This window comes from Calliphora vicina, chromosome 4 (assembly GCF_958450345.1).
Source record: "Calliphora vicina chromosome 4, idCalVici1.1, whole genome shotgun sequence".
In the NCBI taxonomy this organism is placed as follows: domain Eukaryota; kingdom Metazoa; phylum Arthropoda; class Insecta; order Diptera; family Calliphoridae; genus Calliphora; species Calliphora vicina.
Window position 1 is genome coordinate 20,418,974 of NC_088783.1, and position 13,989 is coordinate 20,432,962.

General features: G+C 29.0%; 1 protein-coding gene across 2 annotated transcripts in view; it reads right to left on the minus strand.

Annotated features, from left to right (window-relative positions):
• Nucleotides 1-279: 279 nt before the first annotated feature.
• The window catches only part of SmydA-8 (SET and MYND domain containing, arthropod-specific, member 8), a 28,656-nt gene continuing 14,946 nt past the window's right edge, over nt 280-13,989 (minus strand). For both annotated transcript variants that reach the window (XM_065508969.1, XM_065508970.1), the window contains one exon: nt 280-838. In XM_065508969.1, coding sequence (XP_065365041.1) covers nt 401-838 — 438 coding nt within the window. In that variant the 3' untranslated portion in view covers nt 280-400. The remainder of the gene's footprint in view (nt 839-13,989) is intronic.

A 13,989-nucleotide genomic window follows, 5' to 3' on the forward strand; every position in this document is an offset into this window, starting at 1 on the left:
AACTAAAGACCTAATTTCACCCTGAGTAATTTGCTAAAACAAAATGTAAAAATGAATAATTACAAAAATATTTTACACACACAAACGTTACATACTTGCATTCATACATCCATTTCATGTTTCTATACACATTTCAAAACAAATCTCTGTGAGAAATTCTTTGAGAAAAAAATGAAAACACTGAAATAATGACAGCTGTCTAAAAATGTCAATTAACTTGTCTAAAACTTGTGTACTTTATTAAATACATTTTAATTTGTCATTAAAAACAATGTAACATTATTTCATTTAATTTAATATTTGTTTTTTTATTAATAATTTAAACATTTTTATTTTAATATTTCAAAATTCTAATCACAAAACATATTTGCCTACAAAGTAAAACATTTTTATTTTATAATCACTGTATCTGTTCTGTTATCAATTTCCTTAAAGTACAATCACCCGCTCCCAGTTTCTCCAGCAACCCCAAGATCTCTTCCTTATAACGATCTCTGCATTGCAATTGTTCTTCGGTATATTCCTCGGGATTAACTTTTGACATGCGCCATATGACATTTAGTTTAGCTTCGAGTAACACGTAATTGGATGAGGGACAAAATCTGGGACAGACATCATTGATGAAAGTGATCATATCACTAACACTGCTGACATTTATACGATTGTTGATGGTGTTTAAGGCAAAATCCTGATAGCGTGCCATTTTCGAGTGTGGAAAGATATTTTCACATTTCAGACAACGCCAATCGGGTTGCATGGTTTTTGTTTGTACCGGTATCACAATACCCTTACAATTTTGTTCACGACAGAAGAGAGCCGAGAGATAAGTGCCATTTTCCTAGAGTAGAAAGGGAGACAGAGAGAGAATAGAAAATAATTATATGTAAATTGAAAATATGTTATGTAAAAATCTATAGATAAATCCACAATACTTTGAGCTAGAAAATTTGTTTGAATAAAACTCAGGGCCTGATTCAGAAGCACACAGAGAAAAGAGATTCGTGATAGCAACCGAATTTGTTGCCAATCGAATGATTCGGTTGCACACATAGAATTTTTCAGTTCTATCAACAGAAAGTCAGTTGATAAAGAAGAATTTCGGCTGAAGCAACCAAACTTTTGTTACCCTTTTCAAAATTCTGTAGCCACAATTGTAAAATTCGATCACTAAGGTAAAATCATTCGATTGGCAACAAATTCGGTTGCTATCACGAATCAGTTTTCTCTGTGTACTATACGATTGTGTTTTAAAATTTTTCTATTAAAAAAATATGTAAAAATGTTTCTGAATCAGGCCCCCAGTCATAGAGAAATATATATAAAGCGGAAACTCTTCTGTCAAACACCTAACTCAGTTGTCAAAAACCTAAGTTATTCGATTTGGCTTTTTAGAAGACGCACGCGCAGAGAAAAAATATAGTTGTGCATGTTTACTGTAACCTTTTCAATATTATTACAAGTTTTTTAACAATATTATAGTCACAGTAACTATTTATATGATTGTGGTAACCATAATATGGTTATCTGCAATTCACATGATTGTATCAATTATATATATGGTTACAGTAAACAAGTATATGTTTGTGACAACTATTTTTATCATAATATGTTGTTCTCAGATTATGATATCCATAGGCCGATAGCGACATAATATAGTAAGTCCATCATCATAAAAATGGTTGTCACAAACATATACTCGTTTACTGTAACCATATATATGATTGATACAATCATGTGAATTGTAAATTAAATACATTATGGTTATCACAATCATATAAATAGTTACTGTGACCATAATATTGTTCAAAAACATGTAAAATTGTTGAAATGGTTACAGTAAACAGGCACAATATTTTTTGTAGGGTATAAATAGTTTTTTCCCCCATTAGAAAAATGTTCTTGCTACTTCACACGGTGGCTCATATCTCAATTTCATCGGCCAAAAGTCCAACTTTTTGTTAACTCCGATTTCAAAAATGTTAATGCCATTCAATAGTAAACACTTTGAAACTAAGGTAGCCAAATAATTATATAAAAATATTGTCAATTGTGTGCGTGGTATGCTGTTAAAGTCAAATATTTTATGTCATTTTATAAAAAAATTTGATTTTTGTAAATTTGATCAGAAGTAAATTATCATTACTCGCAAACCATTATCGATAATTGGATGATTTTTTTTTTGTTATATTGATAGGATAATAGTCTTTAAGAACTGGTATGATTTGTCACTGTACCGTTTATACTTAATGTGTTATTAATTTTTTTCTCAGGTGCTATAATTTAGTCAAATTTTAATTTCAGTGGAATAAAAGTGCTTAGGATGAAAAGGGGTTAAACAAATTTTACTACCAGGAGAAAGGCCAAAGTATCCTCTTTAAGCCTAAATATACTTGTTGACCTGTTTTGACATGTTTGTTGAACACTTATTTCATTTGAATGAAATTACTGCCACATTTTTTTCTATTTTTATTTTACCCATTCATATGACTGGCGCAAAGTACAAGTCGCAATTTTGAAGATATTGCAATAAAATTTGTTACATAAATTTTTTCGGTCCGAGGATGAAGCCTATTGAAAATTACTGAAATCGGTCCATTATTTCACCTAGCACCCATACAAATCGCACTCGTTCAACAATACTGTATTAACTCAAAATTTTTAAAAATTCACTTTTTGCAAGAAATCAACTAGCAACATCAATATCTATCTACTGTAAAAATTTCAAAGTATTTCGATTACTATTTCACCTTGAAAACCACATTTGAAACCATTTTCGTGATAATTAGTGACTACCTTGTACCAACAAAAAGGTATTATTTTGAGTTAATACACAAATTTAAATAGAAATACATCGTATATTTTCATAAAAAATTTATAATTTTGAATTGAGCCTTTCTTCAAGTTAAAAATAATCAAATTGTTTTATTTAAATTTTGTTGTATTTTGAGTTGATACTGTTTTGTTGATAAAATAATACAAAAAAAAATATCGAGAAGTTCCAGAAAAATGGTAGTAACTCGAAAAATAGATTAATTTTGCAATAATTGGAACAATTTTAAAGAAAAACAATATAAATATATTTTCAAATGGAATTTGCTTACTATGATGTATTCGGATTTTCAAATTCTCTTAAAATGTAATCACAAACAGTTTTTGCCCTCTACTGAATATTTTAAAATTTTGAGTTAATACAGTATTGTTGAACGAGTGCGAAATGTTCTCCCGAAATTATACTTTATCGGTCGTAAATGGTTAATTTATATATGTATATACACAAATTTTGCTCTAAATAAATTTTATATAAACTGAATTAATGTCACCTAATTTTATGATAATCGGTGCATAATTAGTCATAGCTCCCATATAAGGCCCGCTTCCAAAAATCACTTTAACGAACATAAATCTCCTACAAATGTTGGTATAAACATAAAATTCAACCGAAATAACACTCATAAATCACACGACCTAATTTCATGGCGATCGGTCCATAATTAGTCATAGCTCCCATATAAGACCCGCTTCCAAAAATCACTTTAACAAACATAAATCTCTTAAAAATGTTGGTATAAACATAAAATTCAACAGAAATAACTTCCATACAGACATAAATCGCATGACCTAATTTCATGGCAATAGGTTCATATGCCCTCTTCCGAAAATCATTCACGAAAATAAATTATAGTGTAGGGTATTATATGGTCGAGCTTGGCCGAACATATTTCCTTACATGTTTTTATCTGCTGATAACTTTTTTAATAAGTATAGCTGATTCAAAAACAAAAAATTTGCATTTTCATACTAAATGCTATACAAAAACAAGTAAGAAAGTATGGTCGGTCAAGCCCGACCATATAATACCCTACACCAAGTAAATGAGTAAAAATATTTTTCTTTTAAAATATCAATACTTTATATTTGTGAGTGATTTTCGGAAGTGGGTCTTATATGGGAGCTATGACCAATTATGGACCGATCACCATAAAATTAGGTCGTGTGATTTATGTCTATATGAAAGTTATTTATGTTGAATTTTGTGTATATATCAACATTTTTAAGTGATTTAAGCACGTTAAAGTGATTTTCGGAAGCGGGTCTATATGGGAGCTATGACTAATTATGGACCGATCGTAACAAAATTTGGTGACATGAATTTGAGTAGATACATATTGTGTAGATACATATACATATAAATTAAATATTTATAACCGATAAAGTCCAATTTCGAGAGGACATTTGTATGGGGGCTAGGTGAAATAATGGACCGATTTCAGTAGGCTTCGTCCTTGGGCCGAAAAAATTATATGTACCAAATTTTATCGAAATATCTTCAAAATTACGACCTGTACTCTTAATCGACTCAAAAAGTGATTCTAAGTCGATCGGTATACTTTAAGGTGGGTGTTAGACCAATATTTTTGGGCGTTACACACATCTGCACAAACGCATAATACCCTCCCCACTATGGTGGTGTAGGGTATAATTAACCTGAAATTGCTCAACAACTGCTGAACCGATTTTAATGAAATTAAAACTGGAGAAAAATTCAGAAAGTTATCTGTCCATCAAAAAACATTTCTAAAATATCTCTATCGGTTCAAAAGTTACAGAGTTTTGGCCGATAAAAAACGATAATGAGCCACTGTGCGTCAGTGGTAACCATTATAAATATTATTATGTTGAACTGCGATCTAAATATTTTTCTAACAAAAGTAAATTGGATAATCTTAAGTTTGTAGCAATAGAATCAATAAACTAAACACACATGAAAAGTAACAAAAGTATTTTGAATTTTAAAACAATTATATTTACTAAAACAAACAAAAAAAACTTTCCCCCACAATAACTTAAATTGTGCATAAGGTCCGTTTTAATCTAAATGAATAATAGCTGCGGTTGAAGTGTCAAAATTCCAGTACACCCCCAGAAAAAAACCAAATAAATAATTCTAATGTGTTTCTTTCAACAAATGAAAGAAGGAAACAAAACAAATTAGAAATTTGTTGCAAACAATTCAAAAATCTATAAATTGATTTTGTGTGTTTTAAAGCCAAAAGTTAAAAAGCAAAAAAACTATATATAATTATTTAAGAGCAACATAAATAGACTTTTAAGAAGAAATGAAAATGAAAAATATAAAATTTTCAAAGATTTTAGTGAAATAAAACCAAATTAATTTCAAAACATTTACGCTTGGCGAAATAAATGAATGTGAAATTGAGTGTGCGTTCTTTTTTTTAATAAATTTTTTAGTTAAGTTGCACTAAATAAATTATAAAAATATCAAAAAGATTTTCAACACAAAAAAGTGAAAGGCCATTTGACACGAGACAAAAAGTGTGTGTAAACGATGAGAATTTATGTTTGATGAGTACCCTATTTTAGAGTTAATTTCAATATAAATTAAGTCAAACTGATTTCTTATGTATTTATATTTGAAGCGTGTCTAAAATTCGTTGTATGCCTAATGTTTTTTTTAAAATCGAAAATCTTTTCAAACACTTATATTACGCATTTTCCACTGTAGATAAATGTATGATAATTTATTAAACTTAAGAATAAACACACCATTAACACTAGAAGAAATCTAAAAAAAAAAAATACAAAATAATTATTTGTTTATGTCGTAGTCGAAAGAATGAATTTAAAATTGTTTTTTGTGTTGTGTTGAAATAATGAAATTAATTTTAATGCAAAAAACTCAAAATAAAACCTAAAAATGTAATACATTTTTAATGTATTAATTATTTTGTTGTTTTTTGTTTTTATTGCTTTAGTAGACATTGACAAAGAATTTTTAATTTAAGGTACGTTGAACTTTTTAAATTTATGTTCTTTAATTACAAAATTTTGTAGGTACTTTAAGAAAATATATTTAAAAGGGAACAAGTTGTTTGAAACTTAAAACGTAGCAATCAACATATAAATGTCTCAGTAGGCAAATTGATTAACTCCCAAAAATCTGAACCAGAAACAGTTTCAAAAATCATAAATAAACAAACTAATAAGAGAATACAGAGGAAAACTTTTTTGAGGACACACTGTGGTTTAGAAACTTTTTATTTTGGAAATAATTCGGCACATAGGGTAGAAGGGGGATCATGCGCCATAGGGGCACATCTGCCAACACCGAATAACTTAAAAACCGAGTAATCTATTTTGTTACATTATCATGTTATGTTTTCGTTTATCAATTATTTAACATCCCTGAAAGTTGGAAAGTTTAATTTTACATATAATGTGAGGCAGACGCTATTAATGGTTTTTCAACAAGCTTTGAAAATATTTCAGCGTGTGATTTTTTTGTGCTAACTTCTTTATTTTTTGTGATACAAAAAAATATATTGGTTGGTGATAGAATGTCAATAATAATGAACAATAAGTGACAATAGTTTTTTCAACCATGTAATTTGAAGTACGAAACAAATTTATATTAAACCTCATAACTCGTACTGGGGCACATTCGCCAGATACAAGGATTCCCTTTGATGTAGAGCAAAATATTGATAAAATATAGAAAAATTCAGTCCCAATTTGTTTAATTTTTTTTTTTTTGTTAAGTTGTGTGAAATAAACAATAACCCCCATATGCATTAACAATTTTTAAATTTATCAAAGGTTTATAAAACAAAATTTCCATACAAAATTTGATTCATAAAACTTTGATAAATTTAAAAATTGTTTATGCATAAATCTAGCTTATTATACTTTGATTTGTGAATTAAGGTATAAAACAGTAAAATACATTTATATTTTTGGATTTTTTTTGTTTTATTTTACAAATAACAAATCTGCCCCAACCCTTTGGCGTATTCGCCGTTGCACAGTGGCTCATTATCGTTTTTCATCGGCCAAAACTCTGTAACTTTTGCACCGATAGAGATATATCAGACATTTTTTTTGATGGACAGATATCTTCTTGAGTTTTTCTCCAGTTTTAATTTCATTAAAATCGGTTCAGCAGTTGTTGAGCAATTTAGATTAAAGTTGAACTTTTAATTTTTTATAGCATTTAGTATGAAAAAGCGGATTTTTTTATTTTTTGTATCAGCTTTACTTATAAAAAAGTGACTATATTTAGTCATAGCTCCCACATAATGCCTTCTTCCGAAAATCATTCACGAAAATAAATTATAGTGTAGGGTATTATATGGAATATATTTCTGTTGAATTTTGTGTTTATACCAATATTTTTAAGAAATTTATGCTCGTTAAAGTGATTTTTGGAAGCGGGCATTATATGGGAGCTATGACTTATTATGCACCGATCGCCATGAAATTAGGTCATGCGATTTACAGTGAGCCTCAAAAGTGAGTAAACACCAAATATTATTTGATTTTTTTTAAGATAATGAAAATCCTAAAATCTATACATCGATTAAAATTTAAAAGTTTCGGTTTGATGGAGATTGAGTCGAATAATAGATTCGGTTCTGAAAAAAGAAGATTTAAGTTGGAATATAATGATTTTTATGATCTTAAAAAAATCAAAAAATTCACTGGTGTATACTCACTTCTGAAGCTGTGTGTATGTCTATATGGAAGTTATTTCTGTTGAATTTTGTGTTTATACCAACATTTTTAAGAGATTTATGCTCGTTAAAGTTATTTTTGGAAGCGGGCATTATATGGGAGCTATGACTAATTATGGACCGATCATCATAAAATTAGGTGACATTAATACAGTTTATATAAAACTTATTTAAAGCAAAATTTGTGTAGATACCTATATAACTTAACCATTTACGATCGATAAAGTATAATTTCGGAAGAACATCTGTATGGGTGCTAGGTGAAATAATAGAGCGATTTCAGTCACTTTCAATGATAAAAACTAAAGCCAACATATCTAAGTATCCGGAACAAGAAACAAATTAAGAATATGTATTGTGGTTTTAATTTGTGATCGCCTAAAAAAAAGTCCCCCTTCTACCCTACATGATTGATACATCAATATTCAACAAATGGCTGAGATACTTATAAGGAAAAAATCAGTAAAACCTTGATTTTTGATAAATATTTGGATTACTAAGTCACTAATATAGACAATATGGATATCTCCTACAATAGATATTTCAAAGACCTTTAACAGTATATAAGGTCAAAGTAAATCTGAGCTGAAAATATTTTTTAACCTGAATTTAAAAAAAAAAAAAATTTTTTTGGTATTTTTTCCATAAAATTTTTTCACTAAATAAATTGAAAAAACATTTTTAAAAAATATAATTTTTTTTAAGTATAATTTGGGTATATAAGATTCGAATATAACTCTCTTACTTATTTTTAGTTCAAAATATATTAAATTTCAAGAAGTCGCAAGGTTTGTGAGTCTCCTAAAGGGTAGCACTATTTGAAAACCTATCACTAGAGCAATAACATTTTAAGGAAAACAAGTAAGAGAAATATATTTCATTGTGCCGAATCTTATATATCCTTTAAAAAAAAAATCATAAAAATAGTTGCTACAAACATATACTTGTTTACTGCAACCATATATATGGTTGATACAATCATGTGAATAGTAAATTAACCATATTGTAGTTAACACAATCATATAAATAGTTACTGTGGCAATAATATTGTTAAAAATGTTGAAATGGTTACAGTAAACAACTATATTTTTTTCTTCCTTGCAGTGCAATTTGGTTGAATTTTTAAGTTTATTTGAATAAATAAATCATCAATTTAAATTAAATATTGAAAACAACAAATTTTTTTGATGAAAAAAACTCATACTTCTAACACAACCTTTAGTTTTATAATTTTTTAGAAAAATGTATTTTGTATAAGCTTTTAAAAAGTTGGCCGAATTTGTCCGGGTTTAAGCAATCAGAAACGTGTTAAATGAAGAACTTTGAGTTTAACCTTCGCTTTACCAATACCCACGATTTTATTGGTTTAATATTTTTTTTAATTTTGTTTCGATTTAAATGAAATTTGTACTCACTGAACAAATTCTAGAGTTTTATAGAATTTAATAGAACCATTTTAAACTTTTTATAAGGTTTTTTCAATTTTTTAAAATTTCGTTCGTCGCATATATTTATAGAAGTGTAGTGTCACCCGGGTGGGTATTGGTAAACCATGTACATAAAAAACCTTTGGTAAAGCGAAGGTTAATTTGTCAATTTCATGTTGCACTTTTTTTAATTTTTAGAGAATTAAATGTTGCAGTCTTGGCTTGGATTTAAAAAAAAATATTTTTTTAAGTTTTAGAATTTTTATAAAAACACAAGTCATTCAGATTCTGAATCTCAGATTCGAAATCAGCAATCTTGAAAACCCCAGTATACCGATTTTCATTCTTGTTCAATGATTCCTTATAGTTTTGGCGACAAAAATGGGTGAATTATCTATTTGTGTTACGATTTTACTAAAAATGGACCAGTCAATTGGAGACCAATTTCGTGCGATTTAACATCTTTCAATTATTTCCTGTAACAGTAAACCAGCAACAGTTGAAGCCTTAGAGGCCAACATTACTCATGTTAAACGGACATACGGAAATCAATGCGCTAAAAATTGGACCAAAATTGGACGTCCAGAATGTGCTTCCTCAGCTGACCAAAATCTGATCTTCTGAAGAAATTTTTTTTTTATTAAAATTTACTTTTTGTGTTAATTTTTAAAATTTCAAGTTATATCGGGTTTAAAAATAAGACCTGGGCCAAATCACCGCATTCGAAATCGAGTACTTTGTCATCGAAATGTAGTTAACGTGGATCACGGCAGTCGTTATCGAAACGTATTTACTCGAAGTTGTACTCGATTGGTAATCTCTTATCGAAAAGAAACAAACACTACCGTTTTGTGGTAAAACTAAACAAATCAACCAAAATAATAAATAAATAAAAATATACGTATTTTTCTGATATTTTCTCAAAATTTGTGTAAAAAATATACAAATTTTATTTTAAAATTGTAAAATTTTGGTCCACAATTTGTTTTGTATTTTGTTTACATTTTTCACAACTTTGCACATGGTACTTTGTGCTAATCAAAGTAAAAAACATTCTGAAATTTGCCACTGGCCGATGATGAGGAATACAAAAAAACATTTGGATCCATTTTTATTAAAAGTGTTCTGCATGTTTTTTCGCAATTTAACAATTTATCACAAATTTATTTATTTTGTTTTCCTTTTTTGTTTTGTTTTCTTATTGTCATATGCTTTAACAATGTAAAAAATAGTAGTAGGTAATATAAATTACGATCGACTACCGTGATCCAAAATATTGCAGCCATCGAAATTTTTCAAATGCCGTGATTTGCCCCCTGTATAATATGTATTTCTTAAATGTCAGCAAAAATTGAATTGTCATTTAATATGCATTATACTTTGTGTTTGTTAAACATGAAATGATCTTAAAATTAGTTTTACGTTTCAAAATTTTACTCATACATATGTTTCTTGATTTAAAAGTAAAATTTTGCTGAATAAAGTTCTAGTAATTTTAAGGAAATAATTTAACTAGAAAAGATGTACTAACTCTGGATTTATGTGATTTTGTCAGAATTTAATTTTAATTAAACTTTTTCGTATTATAAAGGATAATAGATACTAAAATTCCTAGTTATAAATTTTATCCAAGACGTATACTTAATATTTATTTATTATATTAATATTAATATTAAGTATACGATACATCATTCATACACTGGGTTAACAAATTCCTAACTGTAAGAAAAGATAAATCACGGTTTATTGTTGGTGTTTTGTTTAAGCTTTGATATTTTTACAAATAAAGCTTGAGTGTCTGTAATTCTCAAACACTATATAGTTTTATTTGTATAATATCTTTAGTTTTTCTAAAGCCTTTTGGGAAAAGGTTTCCTGATGATCTGGCCTAAGCAACCAGTGAAATGCGCATAGGAACTAGCTTATCCCCCAACAATTAATTTCAGTGAATTTATCAAATTAAAAATTGGGAATTTAACATAAAACAATTTTACTAAAATACAATTTATTTTGTTTTTACTAAGCTTTTTGTTAAAGAAGCGAATAACAGTTTATGCAATATGCTGTTTCTAAATTGATTATCATTTATAAAAAAAATATTAAAAGACAAAAGTCTAGCCATTGAGATAATATATATTCATTTATAAATGAATAAAGGGTCATATTGTTGAAGCTATATGTTGAATTGGCTGTCCTATATTCAGTTTGTCAAATCACAATGGACGGATATAGCGTTCAATAACACGTGTAAATGATAAAATTTAATGGAGCTGTCGCAAACTGTTGAGTTTGGGAAGATAACAATCCACATTAGATCCAAGAACATCCAATGCATTCCGATAAAGTCTTTGTTTGTTGTGAGAATAGGTCGATGATTAGTAACTTCTTTTGGCCTGAATTCAATGATATTGAGATCAACGACATGTGATTTCAACAGGATGGCGTTGCCTACCACACAGCTAATGCCACATTGGTCATTCTCCATGAGCAATTTGAAGGAATGATCAACTCACGGGAAAGTGATGTGAACTGGCTACCCAGATCGTGCGATTTGACCCCGTTAGATTTTTCTTGTGGTGTTTTCTTAAGCTATCAAATAAGCTATCAAACCACAGTGGTTCTTAAAGTCAACATAACACATGACATAAGTCATATTCAGCCTGATTTATGCGCCAGAGTCATGGAAAATTGAACATTTCGGATACAAAAATACGGCAAACATTTCCACGACGTTATATTGCATACATAATGGCATCGATAGTCATTCAAACGAATAACAAATTTGTTCATTTAAATTTAAGGATAGGAAGCTCTTCACTCTTTACGGTTTAGTGGTCACTTTACTAACCACCTTTTCCATAGTCTTTAAAAAATAGTTTATTGGTATTCTATTGGCATTTTTTAAAACAATTAAATGTCTTGAAGTCATCGTTCATGTTTTTTGCAAAAATTTGCCGTCAGGGTGCTCTGGTTAGATTAATTTTTCCAAGAGACTTTCACGCATTTAATAAAAAATGTATAGAGTGTTTATTGTTCATTGAATTCTGTGTTACTTTGATATTTGGTCAGAAAATTTAGTCAAAATTATTAGATTTCAATGCAATTTTAATGCCAACCGCCACGGTGGTTTATAAACTAACCACCTCATTCTACAAAAAACCTTGGAATGAGGTGCTTTTTAATGTAACATATTTTGCAATTCCAATGCGCTTTGGTGGAATGATATTGTATGTTGTATAGCTCTACTGCAATCTCCAGTAGTTATACAGGACTTGGAATCGTTAATTAATTCTTGAAGATATAAAATTCTCTGCTCTCCTACATTAGGAGGATTTACGGTTGGTATATTCTACCTTGACTTCACAATTCTTTTGATTTTGGACCAAATTATTTCAATAGGGTTAAGTATTGGTGAGTTGGAGAGTTGTCGAAAATTTCACATAAACGAATGTGGCAAGGGGCATTGTTCAATTGCACCTATCAGGTGGATGTCGGGGCCGCGGGAAGTAGGTATCAAAAGAACTGTTCGGGATCCAATACAAGACCAACCATGTATTTACGACAAAATAAATTGAAATTGGTCTCTCTATCCAGACCACCACATCTTTCCACATCTCTTATAATCGTTAATTTTGTTATTTTTAGTTTAAAATAACACTAGTTTACAAATCAAACATTTTTCTTTGCTCATGGAATGAAACTTATATTTTTGAGAAGAGCTAGGGACGCTTGTTAATTGACCATTTTTTATTCCCACCTATACGTCAAAATTTTGAGATATATGGGTTTTTATTTTTCACCTGCCCTGAGTACTACTAATGCATACTGTAGTGTACCGAATTGGAGTAATTAAGTATTTACATCGTTTTTGGGTACTCAACACTCTGGTGAAGCTGCTAGATACTTTCAGAGTTGTATTCTTTTGACAAATTCCAAAAAAAATGAACGGGAAAAAAATAAATACGGTTTAAAAGTACGTCTTTCCTGTAGATAAACGTTAATAAATCGCTGTTAAATACAAATTTCTTTCTTTCAAAATGTCTTCTAGAAAGTGTAAAATAAACCCAGACCATTTTTGTTTTATTTGCAGAAAAATTATTCAGTCAAATCGAGGTTTTCCTATAACACAAACACTGCAAAATGCTTATTTACATACATTAAATTATTTCGTAAAAGCTTTAGATAAGACAAAACAAGCATTTCAATATTTATGCAGCGTGTTCTCGAGTCTTTCTGAGGCTAAACTAAATGATGGGATATTTGTGGGTCCGCAAATAAGAAAAATTTTGGTTGATACCAAATTTGAGTGTCTATTAACCGGTGTTGATAATGCAGCATGGAATTCTTTTAAACTTGTTGTTCAAGAATTTTTGGGGAATAAGAAAAGTCAAAATTACAGAGATATTGTAGCAAATTTATTACATAATTTTGAACAGATGGGTGTAAATATATCCCTCAAGATTCACTATTTAGATTCTCATGTGGATTTTTTCCCGGAAAACCTCGGACACATGAGTGACGAACATGGAGAGCGTTTCCATTAAGATTTGAAGTTTTTCGAGAGGAATTATCAAGGTTTTTGGGATCAGAATATGCTAGGAGACTACTGTTGAAGTGTCGTGAGGGAGACAAATGAAAATAATTATAAAAAGAGGACTAAACACTTCACATTTATTTTTTTTGTAGTAATTTAATGTACATTTTTATATGTTTCGTTTTTAATAAATATCTCAAAAGTTTGACGTCCAGGATTTTTTTTTATATTTTTTCCAAAGTTAGAAGACCTTAATACACAAATCCCCATATGTTTCAATTCATGAGCAAAAACCTTGTAAACTAGTGTAATTTATATAATGTTTCTCAATTTTATTTAAAATTTTCCCAATTTCATTTTGAATTTTCTCAATTTCAATTGGAATTTCTCAATTTCATTTGGAATTTTCTCAATTTCATATTGAAATTATCAATTCCCAGTATGCAACATTTCGAGTCAGTTCTTTTTATCGAACTTATTTCGAATTAAAATCGAAAAT